The 22,869-nt window shown below is 45.8% G+C and overlaps 1 protein-coding gene across 1 annotated transcript in view; it reads right to left on the bottom strand.

The window, feature by feature from the left end:
* The window catches only part of PLCH2 (phospholipase C eta 2), a 118,737-nt gene that overhangs the window by 17,865 nt on the left and 78,003 nt on the right, over positions 1–22,869 (bottom strand). The window contains exons 14-20 of the mRNA XM_083629049.1: positions 20,797–20,894; positions 20,212–20,394; positions 18,382–18,489; positions 16,155–16,279; positions 13,277–13,361; positions 12,004–12,150; positions 7,815–7,894 (exon numbers count right to left, since the gene is read on the bottom strand). Coding sequence (XP_083485175.1) covers positions 7,815–7,894; positions 12,004–12,150; positions 13,277–13,361; positions 16,155–16,279; positions 18,382–18,489; positions 20,212–20,394; positions 20,797–20,894 — 826 coding nt within the window. The remainder of the gene's footprint in view (positions 1–7,814; positions 7,895–12,003; positions 12,151–13,276; positions 13,362–16,154; positions 16,280–18,381; positions 18,490–20,211; positions 20,395–20,796; positions 20,895–22,869) is intronic.

Genomic DNA, 22,869 nt, shown 5'->3' with positions numbered 1-22,869 from the left:
AGAGCGACACTCAGTGGACAGGGTTCGGATGGGAATCCAGCAAGGCCTCAAATTGCTGCCAGGGCTTAAAAAAAGAAGTGTCAGTCAGCTGTAAATTAAAACCATCCATCAAGAAGCCACCCGGGTAGAAAGCGAGAAATCAAAGAGGGTCAGAATTATGTGGCACTGATCAAAGGAGGTTAAACAGGCTGAAAATTGCCTTCAGTCAAGAGGTGGGGAAGCCTAAGGTAAAATGGTGTGTGCACGCACGAACATGCAAAGCTTAAAGGGTGTCTAAGTTCCTCAAGCTTCAAAGAAATTAAGTATGGACTGTGCCATTATGAAATGTCCTAGCTATCTTTCTCTCTTCTTCTTTGGCGATCACTCGTAGCCGAGTAACATTGTCTTCCATAAACACCGTTTTAACAGTGAGTCCGTAAGTGACTGTGGAGGCCAATTCTGGATCCACACGCCCTTCCACAGTGGGGACGTAGGTTTCTGGGCAGGAGTTGATCACGGTGAGGGTTTGCCAAGCGTGCCTTCCTCTTAGAAGAAGAAGTTTGGATTTGATATCCCGCTTTATCACTACCTGAAGGAGTCTCAAAGTGGCTAACATTCTCCTTTCCCTTCCTCCCCCACAACAAACACTCTGTGAGGTGAGTGGGGCTGAGAGACTTCAGAGAAGTGTGATTAGCCCAAGGTCACCCAGCAGCTGCATGTGGAGGAGCAGAGACGTGAACCCGGTTCACCAGATTACGAGTCTACCGCTCTTAACCACTACACCACACTGGCTCTTAGCATGTTTCTCCCTTTCATCCTGAAGTCGAGCATCTTTTAAGTCCATGACACCTTTGGTAAAGGCTGTTCTCCAATTGGAGCAAGCACTCGCAGTGTTTCCCAGTTGTCGGTGTTAATACTATGTTGTTTTAGATTTGCCTTGAGAGAGTCTTTAAACCTCTTTTGTTGACCTACATAGTTAACCTAGCTATACTGGTTACAGCCAACTTGGATGGCTTTAAAAGAGGACTGGAAAAAACTCATGGAGGATAAGGCTATCAACGACAGACAGCTATGATGGCCATGCTCTGCCTTCAGAGCAGGAATGCTTCTGAACACCAACTGCTGAAAAACACAGGAGGGGAGAGTGCTCTTGTGCTCAGGTCTTCCTTGGGCATTTCCCACAGGTGTCTCTGAGACATCCACTGTGAGAACAGGATGCTGGACTACGTAGATGGCCCACTGGACTGATCCAGCAGGCATCTTTGTGCCAGTAGTATGTAGGTTAAATTCCTACAGTGCATTGCACATGGGGTTGCAACTGGAGAGTACTCAGAGGCTTCCGCCGGCTCAAAATACAGCAGTAGGACCCACCAGCTAGAACACCCCTCTGTGGTGTTTAAAGAACCTCAATGATTTCCAGTCTAGGTGCAATTAAAAGCACTGCTTTTCGCTTATACTGTAAACCTATACAGTGATACCTCTAGATGTGAACGGGATCCATTCCGGAGCCCCGTTCACATCTAGAAGCAAACGTAACCAGCAACGGCACGTCTGCGCATGCGTGCGTTGCTTTTCGCTGCTTCTGCACATGTGCGTGACGTCGTTTTGAACGTCTGCGCATGCGCAAGCAGCGAAACCTGGAAGTAACGCGCTCCGTTACTTCCAGGCTGCCACGGAGCGCAACTCGAATGCGCTCATCCCAAAGCACATTCAACCCGAGGTATGTCTGTACATGGTTTGAAACCTGCGTATCTGAAGATCAGCTGTTCCTGCATCAACTTGTCCAACTTTCCTCCGTGGAAACCTCCCCTACAGCTACCACAGAAGTGTGAATTGTTCCGTAATTTGTTTTCTGTAGAAGGAAGCTGCCTTGTTGCATCAGGACATTGCTTAGCATTGTCTTCACTGTCTGTGACTGGGGTTTCTTGAAGTTGGGACCTAATTTGCACCTTAGCTATAGCCTTTCTCAATTATTACCTTTCCTGGTGTGCCACAAACACCCAAGCTGTGGAACAGCCATCCCAATATACGTATGAGGCGTCAATATTGTTATGGACTTTTAGGTGGCCAGGTTAAGACACCATTCTATTATGCTTTCAGTGAATGAGGTGTTTTCTGTTACTTCTTATAAGAGACACATCAGACATGCCACATACACGCCAAAGACATTTGCGGAGAGAGGCAGAGTATGGGTGTTTATATGGATTTGAGAGTCAGTGTGGTGTAGTGGTTAAGAGCGGCAGACTCGTATTCTGGTGAACCAGGTTCGCATCCCTGCTCCTCCACATGCAGCTGCTGGGTGACCTTGGGCTAGTCACACTTCTTTGAAGTCTCTCAGCCCCACTCAGCTCACAGAGTGTTTGTTGTGGGGGAAGAAGGGAAAGGAGAATGTTAGCCGCTTTGAGACTCCTTCGGGTAGTGATAAAGCGGAATATCAAATCCAAACTACTTCTACTTCTTCCTCCTCCTCTTCTTCTTCTTCTTCTTCTTCTTCTTCTTCTTCTTCTTCTTCTTCTTCTTCTTCTGACAAGTGACATTCCCAGCCCATTATGGAGATGCCAGGACTGGGCCTGTAACCTCCTGCTGCATAGCGCATAGCACATAGCACATTGAGCACAGCCTGCCCTGGTATAAGTTGTTGTTGAGCTAAGTGGGAGCCAAAGTGGTCACCAGGCTATCAAAAGTGGACAATTGTTAGGGAAGTCCAACACAGTCACATTTGATTTCAACAGACGAAACTTCCAAAAAATAAAAAGATGAAGGGAATGGTAAAAAAGGAAGTCGAAAGGAAAATGCAAGAGGATCCATTTATTCTAGAACGCTTATGGATTGTTCGACGCCCCAATAATAGAAGCTCATCTGCAATGAACGCACACCACAGATCAGTGAAGGTGGCGACAGGGCCAAGAAGATGCCAGCGTGGTCTAACAAGCAGAGTCAAGGAAGCTATTAAAGGCAGGAAGGCTCCCTTCAGAAAACAGAAGCCTCATCCAAATGAAGAGAACAAAGAGGAACACGGATTTTGGCAACAGGAACGCAATGAGACAATAAAGGAAGCAAATAAAGAATTTGAGGATCACTCCGAGTGCTCTTCTGGTTCTTTCGTTGCAGCTTTTGCAAAGCCAGTTTGAGTTCAAGTCATCTCTCCCAAGGAAAAATGTTCCTTTGCAGCACAGCTTGAGCTTCATCTGGGCTGCAAACGAAGATCTTAGTTGAAAGTGGGGCTTGGATTCAGTCGGCCGATCAGCACCTACTGCAAGCCTTGCTTTCAGCAGGGATCAGCTGTGCTCGGGAGCTCCTGAAAAGGCAACTCGTAAGTACTGTTGGTTCCACCAGGAACCAGCACTGGTCAACTCTGCTTTTGGCAGTGACCAGCTGCACTTAGGGTTAGGCAAACCTGCCAATTCTAGTTTCTCTCCATTTCCCATTTAAATTTAGCTCTCTACGTTTCCGTATCAGTTTGCAATTTTTTAAATATAAAAAAGTCTTCATAATTTCTCCTAATATACACATGCTTGTGGGCAATTTTGTCTGAGATACACATTTTTTTTCACATATATATATATTTATATGCGCTTTGCCCATTATATACATTTTTGTACACATTGCTTGGCCAGAGAACTATGTTGCAAAATTTGAAAAAAAGAGAGAGGTGAATTTTGAAGGATTGCTGTGTTTTGTGTATTGTTTCAGAAGGTGTGAATGTGTACAAAAATGCATGTACAGGGCTAAAAATGCATACAGTGCATACTTTAGCATGAAAGCAACACACAAAATTGTGTTATATTAGGGGAAATTGCGGACGTTAGAGGTAATTACATAGAAAACGGTGACGGTTAGAAGATCCCAATTAAATGCTGATGAGTTCCCACGAGGACTTTAAAAATAAATAAATCACAAACTGATGTAGAAATGGGCAGAAATCAATGTAAAACTGGGGAAACGAGAAACTAGATTCATCCATCCCCAGCCTTGACACAAACAGATAAAAGTCCCCTGCCTGCTGCACAGCTTGTAGGTAGCAGAAACCAGCTGAATGTTGTTTTTAACTTTGGAACTGGATGAAAGACCCACAGAGCTCTATAAGGAGAGAGAGAGAGACTCAGGTTGCTTTCAAGTCTTAACTTTTATCCTCCTGGCTTCCCTTCTTTTAAGATTGGTAGAGGTGGACCCTTCCTCCCCCCCCCCCCGCCACTCTCTGTCTCTCTCTCTGCCTGACCGTCCTTTGCACACGTTGCCAAGCAACACTCGGACTCTTCCTTCTTTCCCTCAGGTTCCGGAGAATCTGGAATTGGATTCTCTCTGGCTCCTCCTGAGCTCCTTGAACCCAGACAGAGGCTTGCTTGTTCTTTTCAGTACATTTTCCTTGCCCTAATTACCGTCTCCTGTCACATTCTCCCTGCCTTTAATTAGGGCTATGCAACAACAGCAGCACGGTTGAGAAGCTGCATTTTGGAGAGGAGGTATATTTTTCTCTCCCCCCTCCCACCATCTCATTCCTGTCCCCTCTATCTACCTCCCAGTCTTTTATTAATTAGTTTCGAAGTCTGAGATGCTTTTCCAAGCGAGGCCGAATGCGTCAAAGAGATGGGCAGAGGGACAGCTAAGACAGGGCCGAACTACACATTACATTAATTACACAGTGCAAGGTTTTTTTCTTTCAAAAATATCCAGGGCAAGCAGGGGTGGCTATGAGTTGAATCAGGATCTTGATGCAGATAAGACCCCTGTTTCAATAAGCTATAGAACCCCAGCCCCACAACACAACATACTGATGTAGAAACATATGAAGAGCCTTGTCGAGGTAGACAAAAAAGACCTATCTTCTCAAGTATCCTGCTTTCAAAAGTGGCCAGCAGGATGCCTCTGGGAAGCTCACAAGTGGAACATGGAGGGCATTCCCCAGTTGTTTCTCCCTTTCCAACATCTGGTATCTTGCCCACGCACATGGAAGTTCCATTTAATTCCTGCTTCTGCTGTTTTGATTTTGTAGGGTTTTATACATTTGCTGTTGCAGTGGTGGTGGGATGTTGGCTGGCATTCTTTTCATAGCATGCTGCCTTGAGAGATTTTAATGAAGAGTAATTTAGGGGGGGGAATCCAAAATTTAAAGGGAATTGGGAGTCCAACAACATCTGGAGGCTCGCTGGTTGTCCACTATCACCATATCTTATGGAAGCATATACCATAAGTTATGGTCCAAGTGAATTCTAGTGTTGTACGCGGGAGAGGAGAGGAGAAGGGAAAGATCTAGCTACCATGCAAGGACAGAACTGCAACTAGTTTTCTAGATGCAGGTCATATCGCCCAACCCTCTGCAATGCAGGAATCACAGCTAAAGATTCCCTGACAGGTGAGCACCTAACCTCTGTTTAAATACCTGCAAGAAAGCAGAGTTCGCCTCCTTCTGAGGGAGCCTGTTCCATTTTGAACAGCTTTTACTGTCCAAAAGTTCTTCCTAACCTTTAGTCAGAATCTGCTTTCTTGCAATTGGAATCCACTGGCTCGGGGTCCTACCCTCTGCAGCAGCAGCAAACAAGCTTGTTCCATATCTTCCATGTGACAGCCCTTCAGATAATGGTCACATGCACAGAGGAGCAGTAAAACTTTACTGGGACACCCCTTTGTTTTGTTTCCTGGTGATGAATCTGGTGGCTGCCCCTCACCTGCTCTGGATATAGGAATCCATTGCTTGTGAGGAAGCTTGGACTGAATCCCCAGCCTTGTTTGCAGCCCTGGGACCTTCTCCTCAAAGGGAATCATCATCTGCTCATTTACATACTGCTCGCTTGCCAAAATGGCTTCTAAGCGGTTGACAAGGATGAAATCAATTTTGGGGGTCTCCACGCAAAATTAAAAGTGTACAATAAAACACAAAGCAGAAGGAGCATGAAGGAAAACAGGGGGTGATGTGCCCTTTTCTTGCTGAGGATGCTGGGATGAGCACTCCCAATCAAGATGTTCTACTAGGATATGGTGACAGGAGCGGGTCAGCAATAAATCACACAGAGCAAGTTAAGGTATCTCCATAGTGGAAGAAACAAGGAGTGCCAGGCCTAATGAGCGCACAGACTCTTCTCAGTAGGTCTTGCCCCCTATGAGGCATCTATGGAGACTAAAGGTCACTGCCTTCTCACAGCTGCCTAAGTCTCCTCCTTCCCTGGATTGTTTGCAAGCAATCTGAGACTGTGCCTGCATGCATATCTCTGTTCCTCCCTCTTCATGCCTCTCCTGGTCCTGGGACACCAGCAGTGAGGGAAGCTTGTTGCAGCAGGAGCGGGGGAGACAACCTGGCTTCCTCTCCAGCCTGACTCATCTCTGCATCTTGGCCTCCTTCCACTCCTGCTTCTGCTTCTGCTTCTGGACTCCTATCTGCCACAGACTCTCCCAGCTCACTAAGCCCTGTTACCTCTTCAGCTTCCGACACCTCCTCCTCCCAGTCTTCTTCCTCTGACCACTCATCGTCATCCCACCACCAATCCCCAGGCTCTGAGCCTTCTTCCCTTGGGGGAGGGAAATGAAGGTTCCTCTAGCTCATAAGATGACATGTGAAAAACATGTCTCTGATTTTCTATCTGCTATACCAGCAGTACATAGCGGCTGAAAAGGCTTAATTATTGAAAGCATCAGGCACAGGGCAAAGGAGAAGGCTCAAGAGTGAGATTCTGCTTTGCTCGCTGCCTTTACCTAGAAAACTAGTAACCTCTTCTTTTCATCTACCCCTTTGAAAATCTAGGGTTGACTCCAGCATTAGTCCTACTCAGAGCAGACCCATCAAAATTAACAAACATTATTATTTATTCTTATCAGTAGTATATACTGCCTTTCTTTTGCCGAGCAGGACCCAAGGCAGCTTTTGCAAATGAAAACAACGCAGACAAAATAAAAACTAAAAGGTAATTGTTAAAAAGTAATCGAATTCTAATAGAATTAAAGCAATTTTTAAAAACCTCTTAAAACACAGACAACAAAAACAGCATAGTACTATTAAAAGCCGTTTCCTTAAAAAACAAACCAGCCAGTTCCCAAAGGCCTGTTGGAATAAAAGAGTCTTCATCTGCCAACAGAAGTAAAAAAAAGGAGGGAGCCAGTCTGGCTTCTCTAGGAAGGGAGTTCCAGAGTCTGAGAGCAGTCACCGAGAAGGCCCTGTCACACGTCCCCATCAAGCATGCCTGTGAGGGGAGCAGGACTGAGAGAAGGGCATCTCCTGAGATATGATCTTTCCCACTGCATAGCCTGGGCCCAAGCTGTATGGGGCTTTACAGGCCATAACCAACACTTTGAATTGTGCCTGGAAACAGACCAGTAGCAAGTGGAGCTGCTGTAATAAGGGGGTCATAGGGTAAACTTGGTTCCCTCAGGTCCTTAGTTTCCATGGGTCTGCTCTGAATAAAACTTAGTTGGATACAACCTATGACTTAATTACTCCGGACTGCAAATAAGACATTGCAGTCTTAACAATAACTATTGACCTATTACGTGGTTTTTCAAAGCAAATTCTGCACCCTTGCATATGGTTTGATCTGCGGGTAAGTGGCCCTATGACCACAGGAGTGAGCATGTGCAAGAGCACACACGTGTGGACATGCGAGAGACCTCTCACCCCAATTCAGTGGAGAGCATTCCCCATGAGGTTCAAGACGCAACCCCAATTTAGAGAAGTCTGACCAAAACAGGTGAAATTTTCCTTTCTGCCATTGCTCTGCCCGTCCCACAGAAAAGCAGTAGAGCATTGTGGTTTTAAAGAGTTTTCAAGTCACCAAATTAGAATCTTACCAAATGTTCCTCAATGGAAAGGGGCAAATTTCCCCGTCTCAAGGCCTGTGATTACTCACCTTACCACATATCTCATTGATAGCTACGTGAACAAAGATGGACGCCTCCTCCATGCCTTCCAGGTAGACATGCCGATAGCCTGAAAAGCAAGGGAAGAAGGTAAAGAACACATCCCAGCTAGTTCCTCCTGGGCCTGGATAGCGCAGTTAGTTAGAGCGTGGTGCTGGTAACGCCAAGTTTGCAGGTTAAATTCCCACATGGGACAGTTGCACATTCCTGCATTGTAGGGGGTTGGACTAAATGACCACCTGGGTCTCTTCCAACTCTATGATTTTATGAAGTCTCAGAAGTCCAGAGAATTGTGAGTTGAGATCAGAATCTCCTCCCCTCATACACACCCCAGAAAAACAGGGGAAACCGTTGGAGAAATATGAAGGAAAATAGGTAATGGAAGCAATGAAGGTAGGAAGAGGATTCAGAGGAAAAGATCTCTGGAACTCACCGTGGATTTATCTGGAAATTACTATAGGTGAGCCAAAATTTCTCAGAAGACATTTTTTCCCCCAAGAAAGTTTCTCGGATCTCTCTCTTTCTCACCCTCACCCCACACCTAGAGAAAGGCCTCTTTGAAGAATCTTCTCTGAATCTTTTCCACCTTTTGGGGTGGTGTGGTGTCTGCTGTCCTTGGTCAAAATGCCCCAGAACAACGCCATGTCTGGGGTCATTGTGGAGGAATCAAAATGGAATGTCAATTTACAGTTTGCTGGCATTGGTACTTGCAGCGGGAGCAAAAAATATAAATATTTTCCGGGTGAGCTCCCAACCCAAGAAACAGTTGGAGAATTTATCCTGCCCTAGAAAAAAATCAGTGAAATGGGGCCGGCCCATCCCCTGCCTGCATTTCTCTGCCCATAAATATTTATTAATTCACTTTAAAGCCTTTATAAAGCATGTAATATTAAAAATAGCCTCTTAATACAATGAAGTGGTAGGTGCAAGATAGAGAAAATCTGTAATATTGGGGTCAGGGAAATCCTGGGTGGAGCATGTTAAGAGGCTACTGAGAGGCAGCAACAGAAATTATGAAAACTCCCCCCCCCCCACTATTCAATATTTTCTCCTAAGAGGCTCAGCAAAATTGTTGCTGCCCGTCCTCACTCTCCCTCCTCTTCCCTAAAAGCCATTCTCATCAGCCCCCAACCTCCCAACAATATAATCCTCCTTTCCTTTTTCCTGCCTTCAAGCTGCAGCAGCTGTGGGAGCAACAGCAGGGACGGGCTGGCAGGATGTAGTGGATAACAGCATGCTAAAAGAAGTTTAGCCCCCCTCCACCTCTTATGGTCTCCCCAGGTGTGCTGTTTCCCAGAGTGAACGCAGAAAAGGAGAAACAAAACTCTCTTCTCTGCTTCTCTCTCCACAAGCTAAGGAAAGAGGAAACATGCTGGGAGCTCTAGCAGTGATGGCTTTTGGGGACAGGGAAGAATGATATGATCAAGGGAGTGGGCTTGGAATTCTTCTCTGGTCCAGATCTGGATCTGAGCCAGAGAAGAATATAAAGGCATTAAAAGCTTGTGTCCTACCTGAAGCAAGGTTGTTTTTTTAAAAGCCCTTGCTTGGGTTCGAGCCTTGGCTCAGAACACCACCCCTGCTATTTCTAACTGAGGGTTCAGTGAGGAATATGAAGAGAAGACCAAGAAGGGCCCATAAGCCACACACACACACCTCACAGGGTCAGGTGCCAATGGGGAGTGAGGAGGAAGGAAATAAGTTGGCAAAGCAGTTTGGGTCTGCCAGAGGAGGGGCTGCTTCATGTGTAGCTTTGCACCCAGAAGGTCCAAGTCTCCACACCATTCTCCAACATTACTCCTGGCCATCCTACAATCAGGAACACAGAATGCAGAGACCTACTAGGGACACTGGCGGACTGCAAATTGCTCCAACAGTGATCCCAGTGCAACCAGTCGCTGAAACAAGCAGAGAGAGTTTTCTGAGAAAACTGCTGGGAGAATTTCACTTCTGGCCTCATGTATTTTCAGCAAAATCCTTCCATGCCACCGCCCATAAATTGCATGGAGTATTTAGAGGGGCTGTTTTTGCTCTGCCCTACTTCCACTCACCCAAATGTTTATTTCGGCTCTTTAAAAAAAACTCGCTACCACCTACAGCTTGCCTGGGAAGAGGCCCATTTGCAGGAGTTCAGAGCCATACCCCCACCCCCACCCCACCCCGGTCATCAAATAACACTATTCCTCTTTTATTATTGCAGCTGTCAATCCTGGAATTCCTAATTGATTCCCTTCTCCGCTGGGAACAATTATTAATGTAATAATCAGAAATGTCTCTCATTCATTCTCTCTTTTATTTTTCTCCTTTTTAAAAGCCAGATGGATTCCTTCCTCCTCTCTCTCTCTCAAAAAAACTTTTCCCTTGCCAAGTTTCCTCTGCTTTGAAGAAGATGGAGAACAAGAAGGGGGGGGGGGAATCAGAACAACAACACAGGGTGCTTTTATCTGAATTGGGAAGGCAGAAAAAAGGAGAAGAGGAGGGGGGAGAAATGGGTGAGGGTTTGAAGGAAGGGGGGAATGTGTTAAAAGCCTCTGAATTTTGCAGATACTCAGCCATCAGGCTGCTTTAACATTAGAGTCGGTAATTGCAGCCACTGGTGCTCGGCCAACAAAAATGAGAGCAGAGAATGAGACCCTGGTTTCTTTCAAGAAAGGCTTTGAAGTTTACCCCATTGACTAAGAAATCCCTCCTATCAAGCTGGAGTTGTACAAATTAGGAGCTGGCAGATATAACCACCAAGTCACAAAGTGCCCATCATTATGCATAGTGGTGGGTGGGAGGGAAGGCAGGGAGAGGAACCAGACAATTACACAAACACATAATTGGGGTGGGGGGCTCAAAAGAAGCCAGTCCCCTCCCAGTACCTCCCAGAAAAGGCTGGGAGGTATTCAGGTATACAGAAAGTGAAGGTGTGTACCAAGGGCCACATTCCCTTGTGGATAGTCTTCTGAAGGCCGAATGCCAGTGCTGGGTGTGGCCAAGGGGAAAAGTGGACAAGGCAACAGATCTGACTTTCTACCTTTGTACAGTAGGCTATATTCTAAGAATGCACAAAAATCAGTAGTGCCTACACATGTTCATAGGCGCGCACACACACACACCAGAAAGCATAAGGCACTATTACCATTCAAGGCCAGTGAGGAATGTGCCCAGGACAGTGGGCATGGTCTTGGAGATAGTCCCGAGGAACAGACAGAGAGCCCTGGATGATGGCATTTGGCTTCCCAAACCTGAGGTTCCCTACCCCTGCTTGACCCAGCAAACTTGCCCAATGTCCTACAGACCTTAATGGGAGCTGCTGTGGACCAATAATGTTCCTATTTCCATCACTTGCCACCTGTGCGACCTCACAGTAGCCAAATTCTCAGGCTTGTGTCTCAAGCCCTGCCCAGAATAAACCCCACTGAAATTAGTGGACCCAAGTTAGTCATGTCCATTTGACGCCGACTAGGGCTAACAATTGCATACAACCTCTGGGATCTGGATTTCACATGGAGGCATTGAAGATGCCAACCTTCTTCAGAGCATCTACTGATACAAGGAGTTTGGGATGGAAGACATGACTCTGAATAACCCTTCATATGGGTTACTCTCCATAGCAGAGGAATGGATTGGGCAACACGTATAAGCACCACTGGGATAAAGAGGAGCCTCAGCTATCAATGGCTCCGGTGATGGCTGGTGCTAATTGAGACTGATGGGGCAGAAGGCAGGGATGCCAACAGTAGGTGGAGCCAGAGCCAACCATTTCTGCTTTGGTCATCTTCCTTTTCCTCCCAGCTGAGTACTACAAGACTGAGACCAAGGAGGAGGCACCTGACAGCCAGGACCACCCTCTGGAATTATTGCAAAAAGGCAGGCAGGTGGGGGCAGGCTGAAGTTAGCAAGGCAATGCACTGCTTGCCCTAATAGACCAGCATCTACTAAATGGCTCGTCAGTTCTCTCGAAGAAAAGAGCTGCCACCTTCAATGGAGAGCCAGTGTGGTGTAGGGGTTAGAGTATTGGACTAGCACCTGGGAGGCCAGGGTTCAAATCCCCACTCAGCCACGAATTGACCTAGGACCAGTCACAATCTCTCAGTCTAATCTACCTCAGAGGGTTGTTGAGAGGACCAAATGTAGACCACCTTGAGTTCCTTGGAAGAAAAAGTGGCATATAGACAAAATAAATAAACAAGTAACCTGGCATCATGCTTGTAAACGATATTGTCCTCTGTCCGATGAAATCCCTCCCGATAGGGTCATGATCCCACACCAAGAACCGAATCAGGGCGATTTCAGGCATGCAAATAGGGAACACCAGAGTTTCTTCCCACATTGGATTGAAACCTGCAAAGGGAAATAAAGAGGTGGGGGACAGCAAGAGAGTTTCATTATGGCTGAATCCTGGATGAGAGCTGGTTCACAGTGGCCTATGGATGAAATAGTTTCCCTGTGCATGCTGCGAGTTCACCCATGATTTATGGCCCTTTGTGGACCAATCTAAGAGCCGTCTATTTACTAAGGTCTCTTTCAACTCTAAAAGGATGTGTTTCTAAAAGCATAACAGTCTAGTCCCTGCTGCAAGGAGCTTACAATCTCACTTTTGACAATAAGGAGAAGATAACAGGAAGTGGTTTTTGGAAGGAAGTGGTCTTTACTGGGGGATTTCCCCCCCTAGGTTTTGGCTTAAAGCTACAGGGCTGAACTGACGTCTCAGAGAAATATGGTATATGAAATATGGTGGGAGATTAGCAGCCAAACCTAGTATTCTTGCTAGTTAGCACGAGAAGGGTCTATGTCCACAGAGCTGTATTGCTGATAGGCAGATACTCGGGCCATAGAAATACAATTGGTAGAGAAGGCTCTGTGTGATGTCATTTCCTCTCCCCTGAGCATATAGTGCTTCCTGTTCCTCTCCCTTCTGTTTGGCCAGCCATGAGGGCAGATGAGTCCTGTGCTTTCTCCAGTCCCAGACACATGCCGCTAAGACTGGTTATACTGGAAATATAAATATTCTGCCTCCATAGTTTTTGCGTCTACCATTGCTGTGAACCAATGCATGATTATAAACTTAGTCAATCTTATTTTTAAACTTACTTTGCAAGCTTTTGCCTGGTTCTTTGTTAAATGGGGTAAGAAGGGGGAAGCCAGTTTGCTTCATAGCTGGACTTGCTCAAAAGAAGGCTTGCAGCCTAATTCCTATGTTTTTAATTTTTTTGTGGCCAAGGGTGGGATTTTAAAACCACAAGTGGGTGCTTGAGAGATAAACTGCAATCAACATATCCTCTCCTACCTATTAAAACTCATCCCACAACGGTGACTTCACACCACACACACAAGCAATTCTTGTTTCCAGTCACCCTCGTGGGTGCAAGCAACTTCAGCGTAACTTTGCTCTCATGCGCTGAGAATATATCAGAGACCGCGGATCATGCAGAGGGGAGAGAGAAAAGCGAGGAGAAGGAAGCCGTACCATTGTCATCCACGACTCTTGTCTGCTCTTTACAGCAGTCCACAGGCAATCCGATTACTTCCACTTCCACAAATGGATCTATTATCTGGGAAAAGGGGGAGAAGAGTAGGCAATTACCATCAGAATGCTGGGATAAAACCGAACAAGCCACCCTGAAAAGCTTGACTTCAATGTTCTGCTCTGGAATCCTTGTTTCAATCTAGACATTGGAGATCCAGTGTTCTGTGCCACTGCGCTATGGCCTTTCCTTGAATTCAGGGGGACTTACTTCAGAGTAGCCATAGTCACGATTGCAGCCTATGGTCCCAGCTGCACCATATATTTAAAGGAGCACCAGACTACTCTAAACCGCCATGGTTTCCTCACACAGAATTCTGGAAATTGCCATTTGTTAAGGGTGCTAAACGTTATAAGGAGCTTATTTTGTTGTGATTAAAAACAACATCACAGAAAGTACAAACAGTTTTCAATGCTGAATTTTAATTTGTTGCGATCCAAACTCAGACCTACACCCTCAGGGTGAATAAATAATAATAATGTCCCCACAGAGATACAATTCTTAAAAGTTCCCTGGGTAAAGGAATTGATTGCTAAAACACTCTGGTAACTGTAGCTCTGTGAGGGGGACTCCTAACGACTCTCAGCACCCTTAACAAACTACAGTTCCCAAGATTTGGGGGGCATGACAGTTTATGATACTGCTTTAGATGTATTTATGCAGATGGGGCCTTAGTTCTGATTTCATTCTAAATTCAGATAAAGGCTTCCCTGTGAAACCTGTTCCACAGCTGTGGCGATGCCCTGGGAACGGGGAAAGGCCTACCCGGAGCGCAAAACACACACATGCCACATTCCAGATCTAAATAAATGTGAAGTATGTGCAGCTGAACTATCAAATACAAGGAAGTGGACACCATGAAGGAATCAAAATTCAGAAAATACGGCATTGAGCCTGTATCTTGTACTCAAGCATCCTGCACCCAATGTCATGTCAAAAGCATCCAACCCTCTCAGAATGGATACTTGAAGTTGCTTTTCGACTGAGAAACCAACTAACAACCGGAGAGAGGGGGGAGAGGAGAGAACCCACGCAGTAGACTCCCCCCTCCCCCCTTTGCACCCAGTGAAAAAGTGTAAAGGCCAATACTGCCTCCCTGCCCCCCAAAAAACCCTAAACTGGGGGTTTGACACTATGCAAACAGATACCAAGAGGTGCACTAATGAAGCCCCATCCATCTTGGCTGACAAACCCAGCGGCTTTATAAATATTTACAGTGAGTTTCTGGGTTTAAACTTGGCTCTCCTTTGGAGGTGTTTTCCAACCCGTCCCCCCCCAACCCCTTTTCTTCCCTGTGAAGTGGCATGAATAGGGCTCCTGCCACATTGATTGAGCATCTTGGCAGCGCTCAGCCATCTCCCCAAAGGCACTCTGTGGACAAGAAAGCAAAGTCGGTCCCTCTTTGCACAAAGAGAAAAGGCTGAGCACCTGCTAGTCTCAGGGGGGAAGAAACGTGTTGCATAATTTGTCCCCAAAAAACCAAAAAAAGGAGGCCGCAGGAAGTATCCACCCCCCACTCCGCCCCAGTCTAAACCCATAATCAGAAAGGACTGCAAAGATAAAAGCCCGGGCCCATTTTAAGAACTCTGCAAGCAATTCATTACACACATGCAGTGGCGTAGCGTGTGTTGTCAGTATCCGGGGCAAGGCAAGTAATTTGCGCCCCCTAACCCTAACCCCCAGATGTTGCGCCCGATGCGGCCGGCCCCCCTGCACCCCCCACGCTACGCCACTGCACACATGCGTATGCATAGAGAGTATACATACATACATGTTCTCGCAAAAAAAAAAAACCCATCACTGTTTTAGTGTGAATTTCTCATAATACACACATTCTTTTCAAAGCAATTTCCCCTAATATAATGCATTTTTTGTTTATCATTTCCACTAATACATGCATTTATATGCACACTCTACTCTTGTGTGGGTTTGCACATTTTACTTGGCTGGAGAACTGCGTTGCAAAATTAGCAGAAGGGCAAACTCCGAAGGATGGTTGTGTTTCAGTCTGAGCATCGTTTCATAGAATCATAGAACTGTAGAGTTGGAAGGGACCTCCAGGGTCATCTCTGCAACTAAAGTATTTCTGACAAGTGGCCACCCCACCTCTGTTTAGAAACCTCCAATGAAGGAGAGCCCGCCCCTTTCGGAAGCAGTCCATACCACTGTCAAACAGCTCTTTTCAGTACTGGCCCCAACTTGGTGGAACGCTCTGTCACAAGAGACTAGGGCCCTACGGGACTTGACATCTTTCCGCAGGGCCTGCAAGACACAGCTGTTCCACCAGGCCTTTGGTTTGGACTCAGTCTGACCCTTATGTTTTTTCTCCCCTTACGGTTTCGATCCATGGGCTACTTTTAAAATGAGGCTGCATTTTAAATTGCATTTTAACCTGTATTTTAAATTGTTTTGTTGTTGTTGTTTTCCCCCTCCCTATTATGTTTTTATTGTAATTTTACTGGTGTTAGAGCCCAGCTCTGGCCAGGGAGGGCGGGGTATAAATAAAATTTATTATTATTATTATTATTATTATTATTATTATTATTAATGGAATTGAAATTCTTGCCCATGGCCACCTGTGATTGTCTTTTCCCACTTAACAATTCCACTTAACTTAGCAGTACTGGAGGCTAGGCTTAAGTAAAGGTAAGTTGTAAAAGCGAGTGGAGCTGTGGCAGTCACTAGCACCAAGATTCTGCCTACAGCAATTGGTTCTGACAGCTGCTGCCAGAGGGCTCTCAGCACACAGCGGCTGCGTTGCAAGCAGATGTCGCTGTGCTCTCCCCAGATCTCTCCGCACCTCTCTCTCCAGGACCATACCTCTCCTCTGTCTCCCAGCATGGAGTCCTTGGGCTTGGGAAGCTGCTGCCCGCTGATGATTCGTAACACGAGCTGCTTCTTCATCTGGCCAAGCAGTGGGTCTTCGGAATTTGGGTTGAAGATCCCTGAGAAGGGTTCGCAGAACATACACAGAGATTTAAGGCAGAGCTAAGTTGTTTGTAATACGTGCATCAACTTCCAGACACGCCGATCCATTGGCACAGGAAGCTCCCTTAATACTGAGCCAGACCGTTGTCTACTCTGCAAACAGAAGCTCTCTCAGCTGCGCTCATTTTGAAACGGCATTGATCTGTTTGGGTTTTGTTGGAATTCCCAAGCAGTGATGCTGCAAATGAGGCTTGTTAGTCTAGAATGTAAAAATCAAACAGATACGATTCCTTCTTCTGGGAAGTGGGCAGCGGAGAGAAAGAAAAAGTCAATCAATCAGTCTTTATTATTGCGATAACAGATTGGCTACTAAATTACAATCAGACAAACACAAAATGCTGTTTACAGGCCAGCAAAAGGCGAGAAAGACGCTGCCTTGTTAGGCAGTAAATTCGAAGTTAATGACACAGACTAATTCTTCCAAGCCTGTGATGAGATACAGGGATAACAAGAAGTGCACATCTCTCGTTTTGTAGAAACACAGGCAGCAGCAGAGAGGACAAGAGGCTTGTCAGCACAGCCAAGACAGCAAGATTTCATTAATTTAATCAGAGCCCAGCAGCTTGCAGACAACCAAGACAATGAAGCACAGTGTGAAGGCAATGCCAATGGCTCAGCCCTGTTCAAAATGCCTGCTTCGCTGCCATGTGCAGGAGAGCAGATAACGGGTCTTAAGTAGGTGAAGAAAGACACAGATCCATCACAGGTGAGCCACAAAGCAAGGAAAGGCTCCGTGTGAACGAGGAACAGAGCACAATCCGGATTGGAGGGGTTTTGAAAGCCTGCAGGGTAGAGAATCTGCTCTGCATGCAGAAGCCCCTGGGTTCAGTTCCTAGCATACCCAGCTAGATTGGGGGATGTCCCATGTCCAAAACCTTGGAGATCTGTTGCTGGCCAGGGGAAACTGCACAGGTATAGATGAACCAATGGTCTGACTCCATTAGTTAGCTTTAGGAACATGGGCATTTAATCACATTTATCCTTCCTTATCCTTCTGGAAGGCTGCAGCTCAGTGTTAGGGCTTCTGCATTGCATGCAGGAGGTCTCATGTTCAGAACATGGAATCTCCAGCTAGAGCTGGGAATTGGCCCTGGTCTGAGACCCGGAAGAGCCTCTGCCAGTCAGTGCAGACAGTACTAAGGTAGAGGGATCAATGGTCTGACTCTGTAGAAGGCAGATTCCTATCTTCCTATCTTATTAGGATGTGCCATTTCAGACAGTGAAACTTTATGTTTGCAAATTTCTTTTTGGAATCAATTTTTTTTTATAAAATTAAACTTTAAAATCTTTACATATATATTCCAGATTCCAAATTTGATATACATTTCTCTTTAAACATTGACTTTTTTTTTTTCAAATTTATTCAGTGAGGCATCTTAAAAATACGTTCTTTGGTGTGAGGAATCAAACCTGGACAACAATGAAGCTTGGTAAGCCTACGTTTGATGAAGAAGCACATAAACTGCTTTTGGAAAACTAAATTTTAATTTTACCTTCTGAAAATAATCATAATAAATAAGCAATATTAATATATAATGTAATTTCAAATACTTGGCAATCATTTTTGATGATTTCTATGCAATTTTACAAACATTATACTTACCAAACAAAACTATATTATATTAATTTAACCAAAATACCTTTTGAATTCCCAGGTCATGTAGCAACATTTTAGCACCCCTTATTTTTGGAATTTGAAAGTTGAAAAATTCAACACGCCCTGCTATCTTATACTGCTTGAAGCCATGGGCTGGAGCTGAAATAAATTGCCCTCTGGAAATCTGGATGCAAAATCATTCATATACCTCCCCACCCAAACAGTCCAATGACGACTGAATATGCTCTGTGGCCACAGAATGCTAAATGTCAGTTGAGAAACTGGGGGTAGGGAAGGAAATGGGGGGGGGGGCTCCTTGGGGACAGTGTGGTTGACTAGCTACAACCCTGAACAGGCACACTCCTGTCTAAAAGGTAAAATGCACTGCAACATTTTGTTGCAGCGCACGCTTGTAATAACGGTACCATCATCAGTTAAAGCTGAAATCTACATTCCCCTTACCTTGACACATACACTTGGGTTTGAGGACGTAGCCACAGTTTCCATTGGCACTGAACTTGGCGCGGTTCAACTGAAGCATTCTCCCCTCTGACTGGTAGTTTAGAGCAACTGCAATATTTGGAAGGGTGGGGAGAGAGAGAGAGAGAGAGAGAGAGAGAGAGAGAGAGAGGTGATAAATTGCAGAACACATTTCTAAAAGCAAAGCTGTCAGAGCAAAATGAGATAGAGCCACGTTTGAAGGCGAAAGTGACTGAATAGACTTCTTGATGCCATGGACCCAGGCAGAAAAAAGAAAACTGAGAGTGAGTAAATGTATCTATATATACATATATATTATTTTGCGCAATATCCCTGATGTGAAGAGCTATGGCGTTCAGCTACTTTTCTCACTTTTGAGAGATGGAGCTGACTCACCACGCTGCACGGAAAAGGGCAGAAGAAAGCAGAGGAGACGGAATATGCTAAAGCATGCAAATTTGCAAAGGAGTGATAGGCCACCCAATTAATAAAGTTTGGAATTTGGCTGCAATGGTAAAATTAACATCTTATCTGAGAGCAAGAATTGCAAGCGAATATAGAAATAAACTCAGGGAGTACTTAATTCAATATTGCCAAGGAAATAATTACATCCCATGAAAGCAAGTTCAAGTAGGTTTTAACGGGTTCCTATTTTTAGCGGAAATGTTGTAATTTTATGCTAAGACCTATTTTCCTGCAGAAGGCTATGATCTGGGAGGATTCTGCACCAGACCCAAGGGCTGCCCCACATGCAGAGCAGTACAGTAATCCAGCCTTGAGGTTACGAATGCATGGACTGCATGCTGTTCCTATTCAGGAATGACTGCAGTTGGTGAACTAGACAAAGCTGGCAAAAGGTACATACTACCCCACTTGGGCCTCTAGTGACAAAGATGTATCCAGGAGGACCCACAAGTTACACACTTGCTCCTTCAGAGGAGTGCAACTCCATCCAGAGCAGGTAACTTTTTTTGGTCAAAGGTAACTTGCCAATTTCTCGACTTTTCCCTGATCATTTGTCTATGAAAAGCCAGTAGGGTGTTTTACTACCCCAATCTGCTAACATGGGGCTGCGGTAGCAAATGCAACTCAAAGGAAGAATTAAATGCATTCCAGGGTCAAACCGCAGAGCCTAGGACTTGCCAATCAGAAGGTCGGCAGTTCGAATCCCCGCGACAGGGTGAGCTCCTGTTGCTCGGTCCCTGCTCCTGCCAACCTAGCAGTTCCAAAGCACATCAAAGTGCAAGTAGATAAATAGGTACCACTCTGGCGGGAAGGTAAACGGCGTTTCCGTACGCTGCTCTGGTTCGCCAGAAGCGGCTTAGTCATGCTGGCCACATGACCCAGAAGCTGTACACCGGCTCCCTCGGCCAATAAAGCGAGATGAGCGCCACAACCCCAGAGTCAGCCATGACTGGACCTAATAGTCAGGGGTCCCTTTACCTTTACCTAGGGTCATTTTATTCCACAGGCAATTTTGTCTTTGTTTCCAGAAGAAAAACTGTGCATGGCAACTGGCTGAAATTTGGGGACATAGTACAGGTGACCATTTGTGACCATGTCCTAGAAAGGCTACCATGCAGGTCCGTTTATGTGTTACTCGCACAATGAAAAGTGCGCTGGGAGAAGTTTTGGCCCCACAAATTGGATGAAGGTTCCGTGGAAATAAAAGCTTCTTCAAAGCAAGTTTCCACTTTGTTTTAAACACAGCAGGCTTTGTAGGCAAAACGGCATCCAATTGACAGTGAAGCTTTTTTGCTTTCCTATCTACCTTCCTCCTTCCTCAAAGCCTTGCCTCTGGCTCCTCCTTACCCAATTGGCACCCAGCATTCCAGAAGGGCTGAGGGTTGTAATTACTGGAGTCCACGCGATAGGAGGAAGGGTAGATTCGCGACAGCTGGTGTTGGTTGAATCGCAGATACTGGGCCGGCTTTTGCTGGAGGATCTGGTGAGCTTTCGTTTCGCTGAAAGAGGAGACTTGCCAACTGGAAGAGACTGGAACAAAGGCGGGGAGAGTGCATTGCCTCTTTTAGTTATTTAACAAATACGACCGGCATTCACTGATTTTTCTGCTTTCAGATCATAAGGGACTACATATTTGCATTGCATTTCCTTTACACTAAAATGAATGCGGTGGAGTAACATAACAACAATGTAAATTATACTTGTTACATGATTCTGCCACAGCAGACAGCGATGAATAACATAATTTTGGGTGGAAGATGAGCTGCAGCAGAACAGAAACAGGGCTGCATATGATGAATACAGAGTGGAACAGAAACTGAGGCCTTCTTCCCCGTCCCTGCTTCTAGGCAAAGGTGCAAGGGACTGCAGTGTATACCTGCAAGGTTACCCACAGTTTCTCTTCTTATTTCGTCTTTATAGCAGACCACCTACCTTCAGATTCTACGTCATGGATCCCAACGGATTTAGTGTATTTCACCAGGTCGGAGAGCGCTCGGGATAATTTCATGGTTTTCTTCTGTCGGTTTGTTCTATGGGAACAAAGCACATTGTGCTCGTCAGTTCTGATCCAGGGGGTTTGGGGAATTAAGAGAACAGAAATACTCAGCAGCAACAAGAAACAAGCAAACAAAGGACTGGAGGAGAAGGCAACGTGTGTGGGAGTTGGTGAAACAATAGGTACCCATGGAAATAGAACACAAAATGCTGTCATTGTCAAATCAACTCTGAGCTGTTCTGATTAAACTTTAGCACCAAACAGCACCCGAGACTTTCTGCACAAAAAATAATGTGCTCTGTCGCTCAGCTACAGATGCTCATAATGGGTGTTTGAAGAGCTACTATGCACCAATTCAGTTCATCTGGCTCAGTACGGTCTACTCTGATTGGGAATGACCACAAGCAGGTATACTCTGTGTCTGGAGTTTTGCAGATGAGGCAGTCTGTGTGCATTTGCACAAACCAGTCCACTTCAATCATGGATAGGGATGTTGGAGAAACAGGAATGGAAATTGCCAATATTCGTTCCTTTGCCCTAGGTCCAGAATGGAAATCAATCCCGCAAATACAATCAGTATTTGCTGCTGCTGTTGCTTTCAACCTGCAAATGATATGTAATTGATTATGTCCCCCTGCCCTCCATTTGCGTTGTGTTTCCTTTGCACTGAAATTAATGGAGTGGAACAAAATAATGGCGACGGGAGGAAATTTAACGTCACAAAGCAATTGTTCTGTCATGGCTAGCATTTGCAGTTTGCTAGATGGATCGATTCCCCCCTCTTCCTGTTCCAGGAGTTCTCCCATTTGACACCCCAAGCCAATTTTGGGGTGCACATGGCTTCCACTCTTGGGACTCACAAGTTGAATCCCAGTCAATGTAACTTGCATAACCACTCATATAATTCCTCCACAGCAGACAGCAAGAGAAATGATGTAGTTCTGAGTGGGAGATGAAGTGCAGTGAAAGGGAAACTGTGCTCTGTGTGAGAAATGCAGGGCAGGAGGAGAAAGGATACCTTCTCACATCTCTAGCCATGAAGCACATGCAGGGCCGGCCCTTGCATGAGGTAGTTGGCAGATTCTGGGGGAAGGGAATGGTGGCGAGGTGTCGCAGGATAGAGCTGTGTATGCCTAAATTAGCCTGGTGCTCTCCGGGATGGTGGAAGTCCATGTCCCATCACCAAGGCTGAAGTAAGTGTCAACTATCAATCTGGTCAGCTTCTGAATAAGGAACAGGGTGAGGTGGCCCCATGTTGTCTTTCACCAGAGGCAGCAAAACATCTTGGATCAGCCCTGAGTGAGTAGGTAGGTGGATTATCTGGACTCCAGAGAATAAAGAAAAGCATGGTGGAACTCCATCTTGCCCAGACACTTCGTCTGGTTGCAGCTCAAGCGACAAAAACACCAACTTTGCATACAGAAAGTCCCAGGTTCAACCCCCCCCCCCCCAGCATCTTCAGGTAGGGCTAGGAGTGGGAAAGACCTCTGCCTAAACACTGGAAAGCCACTGACAGTTGGTGTAAACCAGGGTTTCCCAAACTTGGGTCTCCAGCTGTTTCTGGACTACAACTCCCATCATCCCTAGCTAGCAAGGGGTGATGGGAATTGTAGTCCGAAAACAACTGGAGACCCAAGTTTGGGAAAGGCTAGTGTAAGCAATAGAGAGCTAGATGGACCAATGGTCTGACTGGGGATAAGTCAGCTTTCTGTGTCTTAGCAGAAGGTTCCAGGTCCAGGTCCAGCATTTCCAGGTGGAGCTGGGAAGCACCCTTTTCTTAAACCCTGCCAGTCAGTGTGGACAAAGCTGAGTTAGATGAACCAATGGTCTTACTCAATTTAAGGCAGCTCCAGATTTTCCTCCAGACCAGACCAGGCATAGGCAAACTCGGCCCTCCAGATGTTTTGGGACTATAATTCCCATCATCCCTGACCACTGGTCCTATCAGCTAGGGATGATGGGAGTTGTAGTCCCAAAACATCTGGAGGGCCGAGTTTGCCTATGCCTGC

This window comes from Podarcis filfolensis (genome assembly GCF_964270895.1).
Source record: "Podarcis filfolensis genome assembly, chromosome: 8".
Taxonomy (NCBI): domain Eukaryota; kingdom Metazoa; phylum Chordata; class Lepidosauria; order Squamata; family Lacertidae; genus Podarcis; species Podarcis filfolensis.
The sequence above is the reverse complement of the archived record's forward strand: the minus strand, read 5'-3'. Positions and strand labels throughout refer to the sequence as shown.